Below are 17,477 nucleotides of genomic sequence, written 5' to 3'. Positions count from 1 at the left end.
GGGACATATAACACACGTTTTCATAACCGAACACGCGTCGAGATGCCATTTTCAAGCATTTGGTTTGACACCCACGATTTCATCCCCGATGGCCGGTGTAGCCTTTTGGCCTTCCATGACCTATAGCACATGTTTTCGTGGCCGAACACGTGTCCAGAGGCCATTTTCACTTGTTCAGTCTGACAACCATGATTTCGTCCCCGGTGGCTGGTGTAGCTATTTTTGGCCTTCCATGACCTATAGCACACGTTTTCTTGCCGAACACGCATCTGGAGGCCATTTTCACATCTTCGGTCCATCCTCACGTTTTCGTCCCCGGTGGCTGGTGCGGCTGTTTTCAGGCTCCCGTGACCTAAATATAACACACGTTTTCAAGGCCGAACACAGATCTAGAGGCCATTTTCAGTTATTTGGTTCATCCCCCATGTTTTCGTACCCGGTGTCCGATGTGGCCGTTTTCGGGCTCTCGTGACCTATAATACGCTTTTTCATTGCCGAACACGTGTCCGGAGGCCATTTTCAAACGTTCGGTCTGACACCCACGTTTCCGTCCCCGGTGGCCGGTGTAGCTGTTTTTGGCCTTCCATGCACACGTTTTCATGGCCTAACACGCGTCTGGACGCCAATTTCACGTCTTCGATCGATCCCCCACATTTTCATCCCCAATGGCCGGTGCGGCCGTTTTCGGGCTCCCGTGACCTATAACACACGTTTTCATGGCCGAACACACATCCAGAGGCCATTTTCAGTTGTTTGGTCCATCCCATACTGTTGACACCGTTTTCATCCCTGGTGGCTGGTGTAGCTATTTTGGACCATCCACAACCTATAGCACACGTTTTCATGGCCTAACACGCGTCCGGAGGCCAATTTCACGTCCTCGGTACATCCCGACATTTTCGTCCCTGGTGGCCGATGCGGCCATTTTCGAGCTCCCGTGACCTATAAAACACGTTTTCATGGCCGAACACACATCCGAAGGCAATTTTCAGTTGTTCAGGCCATCCCCCACGTTTTTGTGCCCGGTGACCGGTGGGGTTGTTTTCAGGCTCCCGCGACCTATAACACACGTTTTCATGGCGGAACACGCGTCCGGAGGCCATTTTCATTTACTCGGTTCATCGCCCACAGTTTCGTACCCGGTGTCTGGTGTGGCCGTTTTCAGGCTCGCGTGATCTATAACATACATTTTCATACCCGAACACACGTCCAAAGGCCATTTTCAAGTGTTTGGTCTGACACCCACGTTTTCAACCCTAGTGGCCAGTGTAGCGATTTGGCCTTCCATGACCTACAACACACGTTTTCATGGCCGAACACGAGTCCGGAGGCCAATTTCACGTCTTCGGTCCATCCACACGTTTCCGTCCCCGGTGGCCGGTGCGACCGTTTTCGGGCTCCCGTGACCTATAACACACATTTTCATGGCCGAATACACATCCGGAGGCCATTTTCAGTTATTCGGTCCATCCCCCACGTTTTCATCCCTAATGTTCGGTGTGGCCGTTTTCGAGCTCTCGTGACCTATACCACACATGTTCCTAGCCGAACATGCGTCCGGAGGCTATTTTCAAGTATTCAGTCTGACACCCATGATTTCGTCCTCGGTGGACGGTATAGCCATTTTTGGCCTTCCATGACCTATAGCACACGTTTTCATGGCCGAACACGCGTCCGGAGGACATTTTCCTTGGTTCGATCTGACACCCATGTTTTCGTCCCCGGTGGCTGGTGTAACTGTTTTTGGCCTTCCATTACCTATAGCACACGTTTTCATGGCCGAACACGCGTCTGGAAGCTATTTTCACATCTTTGGTCCATCCCCCACGTTTTCGTCCCCGATGGCTGGTGCTGCCATTTTTAGGCTCCCATGACCTAACACACGTTTTCATGGCCGAACATGCATCCGGAGGCCATTTTCAGTTGTTCGATCCATCGCCCACGTTTTCATCCAAGGTGGCTGGTGTGGCAGTTTTCGGGCTCTCACGACCCATAACACACATTTTCATGGTCGAACACGCGTCCGGAGGCCAGTTTCAGTTATTCGATCCATCCCCCACGTTTTCGTACCCGGTGTCTGTTGTGGCCGTTTTCGAGCTCGCGTGACCTATAACACACGTTTTCATAGCCGAACACGCGTCCGGAGGCCATTTTCAAGCGTTCGGTCTAACACCCACGTTTCGTCCCCTATGGCCGGTGTAGCTGTTTTTGGCGTTCCATGACCAACAGCACACGTTTTCATGGCTGAAAACGCGTCGGAAGGCCATTTTCACGGCTTCGGTCCATCCCCCACGTTTTCGTCTCCAGTGGCCAGTGCGGGCGTTTTTCGTCCGCTTAGTCCCTCCTGAGCTTCAGGAATTGAGTGTGAAATTTTAATTTTCATACGATATCTGACCTAAACCATGACCTATAGCACATGTTTTTCATCCGTCCTAGTCCCTCCGGAGCTTCTAGAGTTGAGTGGAATTTTAGTTTTCATACATATCTGGCAACAACCATGATCTATAGCGCATGGTTTCATCCTTCCTACTCCATCCGAAGGTGGTGGAGTTGTCTGTGGATTTTTAATTTTCGTATGATATTCGGCCTCAACCATGACCTATAGCACATGTTTTTCATCCGTCCTAGTCCCTCCGGAGCTTCTAGAGTTGAGCGTGGAATTTTAGTTTTCATACATATCTGGCAACAACCATGATCTATAGCACATGGTTTCATCCTTCCTACTCCATCCGAAGGTGGTGGAGTTGTCTGTGGATTTTTAATTTTCGTATGATATTCGGCCTCAACCATAACTTATAGCACATGTTTTTCGTCCATTCTGGTCCCTCAAGAGCTTCTGGAGTTGAGTGTGGAATTTTAATTTTTGTACAATATCTGACCTCAACCATGACCTATAGCACATGTTTTTCGTCCTTCCTACTGCATCCTAAGCTGATGTAGGTGTCCGTGGTTTTTTAATTTCAAAAGGATACCTGACCTCAACCATGACCTATAGCATATGTTTTTCATCCGTCCTAGTCCCTCCGAAGCTTCTGGAGTTTAGTGTGGAATTTTAATTTTCGTAGAATATCTAGTCTCAACCATGACCTATAGTACATGGTTTTCGTTTTTCATACTCCATCCGGAGCTGGTGGAGGTATCTTTGGATTTTTAATTTTCGTACAATATCTGACCCCAATCATAGCACATGTTTTTCGTCCATTTGTAGTCGCTCCGGAGCTTCTGGAGTTGAGTGTAAAATGTTAATTTTCATACAATATTTGACCTCAATCATAACCTATAGCCCATGATTTTCATCCTTCCTACTCCATTCGAAGCTAGTGGAGGTTTTTCTTCTCCGACCTCAACTCTGACCTATAGCATGTCTATCCTAATCCCTGCGGAGCTTCTAAAGTTGAGTGTGGAATTTTAATTTTCATACGATATTGCACTTTTCATGCGAGGGAAGGAGTACAGGAGTTGACATAACTTGACAATACAAATTAAATGATGTCGAAACTTATAGAAAGTGGGTCTTGTTTTTTCGAAGGGAATCACAATGCGAGGGAATCATTAGAATTGCACTTTTCACGCGAGGAAATCATAATGCAGCAATTGACCTAGCAGAAACTAACAAGACAAGACATACACAGCTCAAGCACACAAATGTCCAGTGTCCGCCTACTTCCCCAAGGTCAACTAAATCCAAGAACTAAACAAAACCTAAACCAAAAACATACACGTTTAATAGAAACTGTTATTACAAGTGTAAAGGTCATTGGTGCTAGAATAATTTATGAAGACTACAGAGCACTTTAAAGTAATTCAAAAAATGGACTATGGGGAATACCATCATTTACTAAACACCAGCCAAAGCTAGTTAGGTTGACATCACCATTTGGTCACATGCCTGGAGGGCCTGGTTTGCATAGTACCTTACATCAACATCTGGGTCCTCACTGAGCTCAACAAGGCATGGTTTCACTGTCTTCTCCACAACCTGCAAAGAAGCATTTGATGGAGTCAGCAAAAAGCCTAATGCTGAAGAAAATAGGATCACAGGAGTTTGAAGGCTCCAACTTACAGATTGATCAAGGATGGGTATGAGCGACTGCAGGACTTTGGCAACATTGAATTTCATGTTTGGCACCCTAACAATTGAAGACTATCAGTGGAGCCTTGCGGAGATTATGCCTCAACATGTTAGCTATTTAAGACTCACCTATCCTTTGAGGATGCGATGACAACAGGGAGCAACTGTTGGCATGTGATGTCAGCACCCATGACTGGAGCAAGCAAAGAAATAGCTTGCAAAGTGGTCATTCGGTACAGATAATGTGGGTTGTTTATCTTCTCCAAAACCTAGAATACAAAGGAGAAATTAGACTATAAAGGTATATAATAGATAACACAATTTCATTTAGATAATCATAAGTTATTGCAAGACTTCTTCTTAAGGTTTGATGGTAAAAAAATGTTTACAAGCTCCATGCCATATGGTCAGGCCACATAAGGTCCAACCCAACGTTATTAATAATTTACTTGGTCTACTATGCCTCATTACTGTGAGCTTAGACATTGAAACTGGGGTTATTATCTATCACAGTTCCAATGGGCAGGCACGTAGGGCCCCTAGGCGCTAGGTGCAACCTAAGCAGCCAACTTGCCCTGTTTAGGTACTAGGCGCTATATCTCACTCTGCCACTTACCTATCACCTAGCACTTTCTGAATATTTTTTATTAGTAACCTCCTGGGACTAATTTCCTACTAGATTTCTTCACGAGTATGCATGAAAGAACGGTTAGGGGAACCATTGCATAAGAGCTGATCAGCATGAGTTTCATGCAATCATGCCCATCAACTAATCAACTAATTTAGTTAACCACCACCCTTGTAGTAAACCATGTCTTCTCAAGGTCAAGGAGGAAGGCAACCAAGACTAAGATAAGTATCAGCAAACGTATTATTTGTTTTTAGTAGTTGTAGGGCTAACCTGAGGAATTATATACTGCATTGCCCACTCAGGACTGAATTCCTCTGCCAGACGCTTTAAATTGTTGGCAGCAGCATCCCTGATTGAGAAAACCTGAAACCAAATGTTTTGGAATTTTCATAAGATCAATCAAGTATCCTACTTATAGATAAAAGACAGTCATCCAAAATTAGACATATAATTGGGAAACAAATGGAATGTTATATGGCATTGGTTCAGGAAATTGTTACTGTACCTTATCTTCTAACCACTGCATGCAAAGTGCCCCCAACTTGTCATCAAAAAATCCAACACCTAATTGGCTTGCCAACAAAGGTATGTACTCGATTATGGCAAGCCGAACTCTCCAATGCCTATCTTCAGCAAGCTCTACAATGGCTGGTAGAAGTGATTGCGACAGCAAGTCGATTCCAATAACCTGAAAAAAATTATTGGCAGAGCTTACAAGTGCAGCTTACAACTGGAAATGAATGAACCGGGAAAAGGTAATGTTGCTCAAGAGTCGAGACATAAAGGTAGGGGTAAACCCACATGAGCAAACTTGTCTTTTTATAGCTAAATAGACACCTTTAAGAGCTATTAACAGAATAGGGGCAAACTCAATCTTCATTTTGAAAAGTCGGGCATGTTGGGGATCGCCAAAAACGGTGGGTACCCTCGAGCGTCTGTCACAGGGTCAGCACTTGGTTAACTTATTCTTGCAGGTTATTATTTTGATACTGCAACTTCCCTTGCACTCATGGGAACCCTCGGGTAATTGGAAGAGCTACCAAATAGAGAAACATAATTCCTTACCTTAAGGTTCGAGGCTTATAAGAACCAGAGCTTAGGTCGATTGCGAATGACCTTCGATCTTTTAAATGGATAACAGCGCTTGCCTACTTGTTCGATAATTGTGTTTCATGTGCCAAGTCCATCAAGACGAGCTTCAAGGCGTATCTCCAAGCTAGAAGCCACGCCATGAGAGGATTAGGAACCCTTGACGAGAGATGGAGGCCTCGCAGAGGCTTCGCGGAAGAGCCCTGTGGCTATGGCGGAGTCCCAAGATAGACCCTAGCGAGGGTCCAAAGCAAGTGGTGTGAGAAGCCAACTTGAACACGTCTACATAGATGACCCTTGTGTACGGCACATTCTAAGAAATACAGTGGTTGAGTAGGGATAAATTGGGCATGTAAAATAGTCCCATCCTGACCATAGAAGAGGATCGACCCTCACAGTACAAAGGATGATCATTCTTGAATGAAAGGCTCCTTTGTAGTTTCCATTTTGTGATCTTTACTGTGCAGCAAGTTTACTTGAGACCAACATGGCAAAATCACAAAGTAATAAAAAAAATGAGGGCAAAACCACAATTGGCCTTCGGGGGGCAGGATCCGAAAAGCCCCCAGATTTTATTATCAACACACTTAACATGTAGAAGACTAGGAACAGCATATATACTCATATTAAATTCTAAATTTGAAATCACAACATACCAAAGCTACAATGGAAAAGACGGCATGTGGCACAACAAAGGTATAAAGATGTTATGGACATAATTAGACGCAATGAGTAACTAACATAGGATTGTTAGTAGTAATGCATGTGTCCTTAGCTTATCTAACTAGTACTAATCTGAATGTCTGATCAGGTTAGCATAGGTCAGTTTCTTTTCTTTGGTCAGTAAGTCTAGTGAAGTCTTTCACTGCAAGCTTGAGTCAAGTCAACGGATCAAGTCTTTTGTCTAGTAAGACAGCCACTAGGGATGTTATGTAGTGCTCCCTTTCAGCTATAAATAAGAAGCAAAGGGTCAGCCGTCAGGCTGTTAGCCCAAAATGATCTTTTCCATTCCACACACCCACAAAGGGGCAGTTTGAGGTACATATAGAACAACCATGGGTAGGTGGCTTAGAAGCTAACCAAAGCAGCATCTATAAAGCATCTAAGTAGATAAAGTGCACACAGGCACATAGATAGATAAATAGCACACCCAACACACACGACTTAGTCTATCAATCTCCCCCTAAGTCTTGCATGTCTTGAGCGGCAACTGGACCATCCCAATCCTAGAGCAGAGTTCCTGGAACTTGATCCTTCCAAGGGACTTGGTAAGGTCAGCGAGTTGATCCTTGGTGTTGATGTAGCTAGAGAGCCTGAGTCGAAGCGGAAGAAGTAGCGATGTACTCAGCCTCACAGCTGGACAGGGCCACCACCTGCTGCTTGACCGACTGCTAGCTAACGAGGCACTTGCTAAGGAAGAAGAACATCCCGCTCCTGCTCTTGCTGGTGTCGATGTCGCCGGCGTGGTCGATGTCGCTATAGCTGATGAAGTGTGCCGCCCCGGGACACCTCAGGTAGTGGAGGCCGTAGTCGAGAGTCCCCGCGACATAGCGGAGGATCCTCTCAACGGCCTGCTGGTGCTTCGCTATCGGTTGCTGCATGAACCGACTGACGTAGCCGACGGAGAATGCCAAGTACTGTCACGTGTGGGCGAGGTAGCGAAGGCTCCCCACAAGGTGCCGGTACGGTGTAGCATCCACCTCCTCAGCCGTGCTGTCCTGGCTCAGCTTCAACCTCTCCTCCATCGGAGTGAGAGTCGAGTTGCAGTCGGTGAGCCCACCCAGCTAAATGACGCGCTTGGCATAGGCAGTCTGTCGGAGTGTGATGCCGGAGTCGTCCTGGTGCTCCTCGATCCCTAGGTAGAAGGAGAGAGGCCCCAAGTCACTCATCTGGAAGGCAGCCTTCATCTCCTCCTTGAACGCTTCCACCTCCTCATCCTTGGTGCTCGTGATCACCAAATCATCGATGTAGACACCCACTAGCAGGGCATTGTCTCTGTTGCCCCGCTAGTAGACAACCACCTCGTGCGGGCTTTGCTCGAAGCCCATAGTCTTCAGGGCCAGTAGACAACCACCTCGTGCGGGCTTTGCTCGAAGCCCATAGTCTTCAGGGTGGAATCCAGCTTGCCATTCCAAGCTCGTGGTTCCTGCTGCAAGCCGTAGAGGGCTTTGCGCAGGCGCAACACCTTGTCCTCCATGTCGAGGATGATGAATCCCGACGGCTGGTGGACGTAGATCTCCTCCTTCAAGTCGCCGTTGAGGAATGCTAACTTGACATCCATGCGATGGACACGCCAGCCCTCCTAGCTGCCAGCGCGAGGAGACGCACGGACTCCATCCATGCATCAGAAGCAAAGGCATCATCGAAGTCGACCCCCTCCGGCTGCACAAACCCGCGTGCCACCAAGCGAGCCTTGTGCTTGACAATAGCACCAGCTTCATCCTTCTTCAACTTGTACACCCACTTAAGGGTGATCACGCGGTGACCGGGAGGAAGATAAACTAGCTCCCAAGTTCGATTCTTCTCAACAGCTTCCATCTCCAGCTTCATCGCATCACGCCATGGCGCATGTCCCTCAGCCTCAGCGAAGGAGCGAGACTCGCCGTCGCCGTACGCGAGGTGCAACTCCACCTCCAAGTCGTGAGGCATTAGTCCTGGCACCGACTGGTCGCCGAGGATGTCCTCCATGGTGCGATACCTCAGAGGCTCACCATCGTGGTACGCGTCGACGCGGTCCTCGTCGTGAGAGAGCAGAGTGGCAAACTCCACCGGACTGTGCTCGTCGTGAGCCGTGATGGTGCAGGCGTGCCCGAAGAAGTAGCTACGAGCGTAGGAGAGTGGCGTGATCGCGGTGGTGGTGGCGGTGGAGAGCTCATCGCAGCCGAAGTACTCGCCGGAGTCGGTGGAGACCCGAGGATTAGGGTAGGCACACTCGGCGAAGAAAAGCTGCCCACTCCCCCACCCCCAGCTCCCTCGATATGGACGTAGTCGACGGTGAAGTCGTACGTCGGAGTCGAGCCGTCATCCACCATCTTGCCCAACGCCCAACCTCGCCCTTCGTCGAACACAACGTCGCGCGCCGTGTGCACACGTTGTGCCTCCGGGTCAAGGATGCGGTAGGCCTTCACCCCCTCATCGTAACCGATGAACACCCCTAGGGTGCTCCTATCGTCGAGCTTGCCAACGTGGCTCAACTCCTTGACGTACGCGAGGCAGCTGAAGACGCGGAGGTAGGCAACCGCCAACTTGCGCCTATGCCAAGTCCCGTATGGTGTCATATTGTCGAGGGCCTTGGTGGGCGAGCGGTTGAGGATGTGGACAACCATCAGCACCACCACTCCCCAGAAGATGGCCAGCATCCTCCTCTACCTGAGGAGGGCCCGGGCCATGGCCACCACCATCTAGTTGTGCCTCTCAACGACAACGTTCTGCTGCGGGGTGTACGGTGCAGTACGATGCAAACTCAGCCGTCATGAACTCGCCACCGTTATCGGTGCGCAGCACGCGTAGCTCGCGGCCACACTTATTCTCCGCGACAGCTTGAACATGCTTGATGGCGTCCGCAGCAGCTCCCTTGGTGTCGACGACGACCATCCACATGTACAGGGAGACGTCGTCGACGAGTAGTAGGAAGTAGCGCAGCCCTCCAGGTGTAGCCGGCATCACCAGCCCACGGAGGTCGCCGTTCAAGAGCTCGAGCCGCTCCTTGGCTCGGAAGCTCGCCTAGGAGGGAAATGGCATCACTTTTGCTTCGTCACGACGCAGGTGTCACAAAGTTGCTCCATGTGGTCGACACGCGGCATGCCCGGCACCATCTCTTTGCTGCTGAGCCACTTCAGGGCCTCAAAAGTGGAGGTGTTTAAAGCGCTTGTGCCACCGCCAAGCCTCATCGTCGCGGCGAGCAGCAAGGCAAAAGGGTTGCGCCACCTCCGCGAAGAGGAGGTAGAGGCGGTTGCTCCCTCTCTCCACCTTGGCGAGTAGGCGCTGTTGTCGATCCCGGATCCGGAGCACTCCGCCGTCGATCTCCACGCGCGAGCCACTCTCATCCAACTCCAAGACTGATGATCGAGTTTCTCAGCGCAGGGATGTAGAAGACTCTAGTTTGGAGTCGGTGCTCACCAATCTTGGCAACGAGATCGACGGAGCCGATGCCCTTGATGTTCACGACCGAAGAGTCGCCGAACTTGACGAAACCACGTACGTCGACGTTCAAGTCGGAGAAGCACTCCCTGCGCTCGGTCATGTGGTGCGTGGCACCACTGTCGAGGAATCTGTCGTCACTGCTACCGTCGCCAAGTAAGACGTGTGCGCGTGGCTCATCGAGGTGGAGAGCCGTCGCGGCCAATGCCCCACCTCCTCGCACCCCACCCTCCGCACCTCGGCCGTCTGTCGAGGAAGAAGGCTCCCCTTCTTCCACTCCCTCTGGCAAGCAAGCCACTACTCAGTGAGGTGGAGCTTGCCACCAATGGTGACAGGCCCGCCTGACGTCATCTCTTCGCAGTCATCGAACGCCTTGAATCACCCCGTCAGCTCCTCGATCGACAATGCTGAGAAGTCGAGCAACGTCTCGATGGAGATAGCGAGCTGCGAGTACTTCGAAACGACGTGCAGGAACTTCGCAACAGCTTTCTCCTCGTTGATCTCGTCGTCACCGTACCGCTCCAGCTGCTGCATCAGGCTAGAGAGGCGGAGGGTGAAGTCATCAACGTCCTCGCCCGGCTCGAAAGCCAGACGATCCCACTCCTGCCGAAGCTTCTGCAGAGTGGACTTGCAGGAACGATCGCTGCCAACTCGCGATAGCGCCTCAGGCGGCCTTGGCAGTCCTCTTCCCCGAGAGGTTCGCTGCTATCTCCATCGGTACCACGGCGAGCGCTCGAGCTTGGTAGTCCTCTTCCCCGAGAGGTTTGCTACCATCTCCATCAGGACCACGGCGAGCAACGCCTCGAGCGCTCGACGGTCCACGTGGCTGTCGACATCGCCGTACTGAACCGCGTCACACATCTCCCGCACATGGAGTTTCACCTTCATCACCGAGGATCACTCCATGAAGTTGGTCTTCGTTAACATCGGCCATTGCGTGCTGCCGACGGACTCCCGGATGATAGTCTTCACGACCTTCGGAGGTCGGTGCCCGAAGTCAAGGTCGGAGCTAGAGTCGAAGTCGAGGCCGGACTCGTGGACGGAGCTCCACCTGCTCCGAGGACGCCCGCCATCCGCGCCTCGACGCAGGTCCTGGACCCCCACCAGTCCACCCCCGCATTTCACCACCGATACGCCTCCTCCAACTCAAGACGGTCACCCTGCACCGTGCGCCTCAACTCCATCTCGTCGTGTCGCGACATTTCGTGCGTCGCCTCTGCCTCCTCGCGCAGTCAGTTCACCTCCAGACACCACTGGGTGGCGGCCCCTGCTGCCGCCTGTGCCTCCTCCATAGCGAGCTGCCTCGGCTGCACGCGCTGTCGCGACCTCCACAACTGCCACGCACGCTACCCGAGCTACTGCCGCCTCTCGAGCCTCGGCGTCGCGCAGTTGCGCTGCTGCCACCGCGGCCTCCTCAGCACGCCACTCCTATCGCGCCACGCACCGCTCCTCCCGCCGCTGCTTCTCCACCACCGCCTCCTCGATCGCCGCCCACTGGTCATGGCTGATTGGTGGGAGGAGGCTCGTGAGGCTCACGAGCGGGTCGGGGAGCGAGCCGGACGTGCACGCACCACGCCAGCCGCACACCCCGCGTCGTAAACGGGCGCTGCACTGGTGGCTAGAGCTACTCCGGCCACCAGACCAGCGCCATCCACGCCTCCTACCACCCGCTTGGAGCCCGCCATGTCGAGGAACAGCTCGGGGTGCTCTGCTGCCACGCGCCGCCGCCCGCTTGCATCCACGCCGCGCCGAGCTGCACCGAGCCCGAGCCGTCCGCGTTCGCCTTGTGTGCCGCCACCCGCCTAGAAGTCGCGCCGCCCAAGAAGAACCGAGGTGCCGTCGCCGGATCCGAGCTGTGGGCTGGTGGAGGAGACCAGCTAGCCACCGGATCTAAGCAGGGAGGGTGCGCCGCCGCCGCCGCCGAAGGTGGGCCTAGCAAGCACAGGAGAGAAAGGGCTCGGGTACGGGTAGGAACAGAAGAACACGGGAGAGAGAAGAGAGGAGAGGGTAGGTAGGAAAGAAATTAAGCTCTGAATACCAATCGTTAGCCCAAAATGATCGTTTCCATTCCACACACCCACAAAGGGGCAGATTGGGGTAGGTGGCTTAGAAGCTAAGCAAAGCATCTATAGAGCGTCTAAAGAGCATCTAAGTAGATAAAGTGCACACAGGCACATAGATAGATAAATAGCACACCCAACACACACATGACTTAGTTTATCACAGGCAACTGCAGCTCAAAAATCTCAGGTCCTGCAGCCCCAAAACCAGCAAGCAAACCTTCAATCTGTGCTGATTTTCTAACAAGGATGGCCAAATGGCTGGGCAATAGGAATATAGGATGACAAAATATTTGGGTTGAGTATAGACTAGTTTCTGCTCTTGCTTGATTCAAAATGGATATAATGGCATCCCTAGGAAATAATCTAAACTTGATTCCAATAATATGATATAAAGTAAATAAACAGAACTTAAAAAGGAACTACATGCCAGTGAACTTGGTGGATGGGTAAGATGCCATGAAAACTACACAACTAACTCGCAAGTGCTGCTACTTGTGGACGAAGCAGAAAAACTTTACTTTAAATTACATAGCTTGGCAGGGTAGCAAATCACTGACCTGATTAACTTGATCAAGTTTGCTTATTATGTTGAGTCGAACATCAGGGAACTCATCCTTCAGCAAAGAAAGAAAAATGGGAAGAAGTTGTTCGATAGTGGCATCCTACAAAAGGTGAAAGCTTGAATTGTCAGTACTATCAGAGAACAAATAGGTTAGTTTTTAGCAGTATACTAGCAAGTGCCAATAATGATTAGCAGTAATTCTGTATATAGTAACAAATACCAACAAATGATTAGCACTAATGATGTACAGTAACAAATATCAACAAAAAATTAGCAGCAGTGCTGTATAGTAACAAATACCAACAAAATAGTTAGTAGTACCAACATCCTAATGAAATGGAAGGGTCCATCTCTAGAATTCAAATCATTAAAAGAGATAAACATTTGTTAAAAAATTAGTAACAGCTGAATGTGAAAATGAATTTAAAAAAGCAAAGTTCCTACAAAGAACAAATGGATTCAGATGTAAAAGTAGAATAGTGTATTCCAAAATAACCTATCTAAAGTTCAGCACCACCTCAGGAGTACCAAAAAAGGCCGTTATACAGCCATGGGGTGATATCTTGTTATGTTTCTTCCACAAAACCATATTTATTTGGAAGCTACTCGTCAAAACAAAGAGAACTTGTTCAGCTGATAACTAAAGTGTAATTCTCCATCAATGCAATGTATGCATTCACTGATATAGCTCACACCTTTCCCAACACAGGAGCCATTCCCATAATAACTGAAGCCAAAGCCGAACGAACATGCTGAGATGAATCTGACGATAGTTCCTGCAGGTAGAACCGGCACAAGTAAGCCTTCTGAAAATTAACAGTACAGAACTGAACAAGCTTGTGTGTGACACTAGATATACCTTGACACATGGAAGAATATGTTGGATTGCAATTTCTGGGCTTAATATCTTGCAGAATTTTGTAACTTTTCCAGCAGCCGCGATCCGCACTTCAGCCTCATTGTCACGAAGGACGCGAACATATGCTTGTACCAGATCATCCCTATTACAAAATGCAATGATCTTGATGGTAAGGAGTCCAGCATTATGTTGCTTAACCTTTCCACATATGCAGGAATAATAAATTTATGTCAAAGCACCATTTCTGACATAATGAAAGATTCACATGATACCTTGTGGGCTCAGGACCAACAGCTTCACACAGTTCATACAATTGATTTGCCACCATGTAGCGCACGCGCCAAGATTTATCCTGACAAGGATGATAAGAAAGTATAAGCAACCCAAATCATGTAGGTTAGTTGCTGAAACTTAGGATAATCTTATAATCTAGTACTTTTATGAAAATGAATATTGATAAATTTACAAGACACCCAATGTGTGGAAATTATACCTGCGAGAAATTTACAATAACCGGAAGAATATGTACTGCACAATCTTGGGGCTCCAACAACTTCCCAAGAGCAGCACAACCCTCAACTGCCAATAGTCGAACTGAATCTTGGTCTGAGTTAATAAATTCAGAAACAGTTTCTTGTTAGAAGATGCAACAGATGGGTTTGAATAAACTTATTTCAGATAACACAAGCTTATCATTCCAGGATATGAAAAGAAAAGCTTGAAGCAAATAAAAAGAAAAGTTTGATGAGAGTTCATAAAGCATAGCATAGTTCAAGCATTTTCAATCCGAAGGAATCCTGATGATCATTGACCATCATACAAGTTTGTAAAAGTAGGTTCAAGTGAAAAGGCGCAATATGGGGATATACAATAGAAATGACACTTTAACCATCTTTTTTATAAGTAACATCTTTACTCATGTTCTAATATTCAGGAATCAGGATAACATGTTACTTAAAATACTTGAAGTAGCAAATATTCCTATCTTTCCAACAAAAAAATTATATCCCAATATATAAAGGCATTTCTATTTCATAATTTTACCATTAATACAATTAAGCTTGCAACTAATCTAAAATTGGCAACAACAGATTGCAATAGAAAAAACAGGATATCCTGTTATACATGTTCTAGATAGATTGAAAATTACATAGAGTGTTACATACAGAAAATCTAACTGCTAAAAGAATATTAAAGATTTCACTGTAGCCTATATGAAACAACTACTGTGAAGTTGGTGAAACATTAAAGTTACCAAAGTCAAAAGGCAGATAGCAAACAGCAGAAGTAATTCAAATGCTTCTTAACAACATGTTGTGAACAAAATTAAATAACTAAGAGAAGGTGAATGAGTAGTTAGCACACACAGAACTAGTGCAAATCATACACAGTAAAAAACAAATGATATGATAAAATAGCGGTAAAATGTCCACAGGATGCCAGGATGTACCATCTTGTGTAAGATCATCAAATATTGACATGATTTCTGTCTTCAAATGATTTTGTTCAACTGTTGCAGAAAACTTTCCAAGATTGGATGCAGCAGCTCTTCTCACCATAGGCATGTCGTCTTGGCATAACTGACCATAAATAGTCCTTAATTCTGCCTTCAGTGATTCAGATGCGCTAGGATAGGCGATATGAAAAAGGCCACATGATGACACTCTAGCTGTGAACCACTCACCCGCCGCTAATCTCTGAATTGAGCAAGTATGTTTAATTCATTGTTAAAAAATATAGAAAAAATTGCAGTACCCACATGCACAAGTGCTCTTTGTGTTTGTAATAAGTTAATTAAAAGAGATGAAAGATATATAATTTGAATGGAGTGCTCTTTTTTCTATGCTTGTGACAATTTAAACTACTTTATTTAAATCCATAACTGAAAACTTAAACTTAAGAATAAAGATTAAGTAATATGCACATGTAGAAAACTAGTTTCCTAGAAATTTAATAGTAGTTTCAACTAACAGAACCAGCTAAATGATCATTGTAAACCTACCATCAATACAACAAACACCAAATGATGATTGTTGTTGACAAGAAAAATGTAAAATATTTATGTTATCTTGTTATAAGACGGTGTATTAGGTGAAAAACTAGTTCATTAATGATCGAAAAGACATTGTTCAAACTATAAATGCAATAGGTTACATGATCCTGTGGAAGTGGAATATACCTCCAATACATTTTGTCAATTTGAAGCCTTTCTTAACTTGTTAAATGAGAATGTAAATTATAAATTCATGAATATGTTCAATAAGCATCTGCATAGTGTTATGATGCACCAGCAGTGAATGCAGAATTTAAAAAAATGACAGAAGCACTAGGAAAACAGGTTTATGTGTATTTCTATTAAGATAGATAGATATATAACTACTGCTTTAGCCTAAATCAATGCGAATGCTTCTTTTTTTCTGCCATTTACATCACAATGTACAAGAAAGCTGGAAATATATTAACAATAAACATACTCATCATACCTTTACAACAGGGATGAACCAGTCCACGATATCACTTTCATTCATCTGTGCTCCAATCCGGCACAGTGATTCCACAGCCTTGTCTCTGACGCAGGTTTCCTCCACAGTACACAATGTTTCGAGTGGTGGAAGCAAAACGTGTGCATGCTCTACACCTCCAACATAAGGAATAAACACACCCAACTCTTCCGCCATTGCAAGAAGCACCTCATCTTCATCATCATTGTTTTCACTAAGGAATGGAATTAGTTCCTTCCTTGTTCTTTCTTCACCCAGTGCCCGGGCAATCGTAGAAAGTTTTCTGATGGAGTTCAAGCGCAACTGAATATCTTCATTTTTCAGTTCATCGATCAGTACAGCAATCGGGTACAGAGGCTCATCTATCATAGCCATTATCAGGTTTAGCTAGAATATATTTTCAGCTGCAAAATAAACCAAAAGGCATAAAAATAAATTAGATGTGAAAAGGAATATCACATCCACAAATTATTAGGAAACCAAATTAAGCCCTTCAATAAACAGGTACAAGGCCTATAGAACTTTGTGCAACATAACAACTTAAACATTTGGTCGAATTTAACACTCCTAGAAGATTTAAATAAATTATCAAACATCATTTGTGTGCAACAATGCAAGGCGAGCTTCCTCAACAACGACCACTCAGATCCTAAGGCTCGCAACGGGGTCCCAGGCATCCGAAATTCGGAATCTATGCGAAAATATTAACCACTGCACATGCAAGATTTGGGGCGACGGCATGCACAGTCCCGGTTCAATGAACCCGAACTGCCCCTGCCACCGCCGGCCGCGCCACCCACAAGGCGCTCGCCCACGCCGTATGCCCTTCCCGCCGGTTGTCGTGCGCCACCCGACCGGCGGCGCCCACGCCTCCCCGCCTCACAAACCTCGATCCGACACCGCCGCCGCGCCTACCGCCGCCGCCAGACGCTCCTCTAAGCCCGCGGGCCATGGAGCCCTCCCCCGACAACCCCAGACCCGAAACCCTAACCCTAACCCAGCCACCACCATGCCTCAATCCGAGAGAGGGAGGAGGAGCAGGAGGAGGAGAGGACCCACCTCGTCACCGGCCGTCTACCACTACACACAAGAGCTGGACGAGCATGAATCGGAGGAGAGGAACCGTGGCTGAGCGGCTGAGCTCAGACGGAGAAGGCGCAACCGTGGCTGCGGAGAGGGAGTCCGGTAGCGGTAGGGGAGGGCTGGGCATAAGTTTGGTTGAATGTATTGGATGGATGGAGGCGCAAATACCACAACCGCGTTTTCTCAATAAACACTTTCAATATCTAATTTTAGGATTGACAAAAAAAATTGTCGAAAAACAAAACCTTTGCACATTTTTTTAGAGGTATCTAATATTTCCTTAATGAGTTATGTGGAAATTTAGTAAAATACATCCAATATTTTATGAGTTGCATGTTTGTTTTCTAAAATTATGAGGTGTTAATCATAATATTTGGTGTTTAAAATTCAAGTCAACTTAAGCATCGGGATCCGGAATCGGAAGTTGGAAAGAGGAGACAAAACCCCACCCGAAAACCAAAATTGCAAATATATGAC

The 17,477-nt window shown here is 47.3% G+C and overlaps 1 protein-coding gene across 1 annotated transcript; it reads right to left on the bottom strand.

The window, feature by feature from the left end:
• Positions 1-3,529: 3,529 nt before the first annotated feature.
• On the bottom strand, positions 3,530-17,151 carry LOC101765054 (serine/threonine-protein phosphatase 2A 65 kDa regulatory subunit A beta isoform). Its single transcript, XM_004972313.4, has 13 exons — positions 16,977-17,151; positions 15,900-16,321; positions 14,867-15,113; positions 13,910-14,022; positions 13,689-13,768; positions 13,417-13,558; positions 13,253-13,333; positions 12,553-12,657; positions 5,209-5,391; positions 4,974-5,066; positions 4,202-4,341; positions 4,064-4,130; positions 3,530-3,979 (listed from the first exon to the last, which is right to left on the bottom strand). The coding sequence occupies exons 2-13, from the start codon at positions 16,290-16,292 to the stop codon at positions 3,860-3,862; spliced, it is 1,764 nt and encodes a 587-aa protein (XP_004972370.1). The 5' UTR covers positions 16,293-16,321; positions 16,977-17,151; the 3' UTR covers positions 3,530-3,859.
• Between the last annotated feature and the right edge of the window lie 326 nt (positions 17,152-17,477).

Source organism: Setaria italica, chromosome VI, assembly GCF_000263155.2.
Source record: "Setaria italica strain Yugu1 chromosome VI, Setaria_italica_v2.0, whole genome shotgun sequence".
Classification (NCBI taxonomy): domain Eukaryota; kingdom Viridiplantae; phylum Streptophyta; class Magnoliopsida; order Poales; family Poaceae; genus Setaria; species Setaria italica.
This window is presented reverse-complemented; position numbering and strand designations above follow the sequence as displayed.

What these genes read in the sequence shown, in the direction of transcription:
- LOC101765054 (XM_004972313.4), bottom strand. Translation starts at nt 16,292, where the DNA reads ATGGCTATGATAGATGAGCCTCTGTACCCGATTGCTGTACTGATCGAT. An exon ending in TGGCTCCTGTGTTGGGAAAG is followed by an intron (nt 12,658 to 13,252) that starts GTGTGAGCTATA and finishes CACCTTTTGTAG; the next exon opens with GATGCCACTATCGAACAACT. An exon ending in ATCGCATCCTCAAAGGATAG is followed by an intron (nt 4,131 to 4,201) that starts GTGAGTCTTAAA and finishes TTCAATTGTTAG; the next exon opens with GGTGCCAAACATGAAATTCA.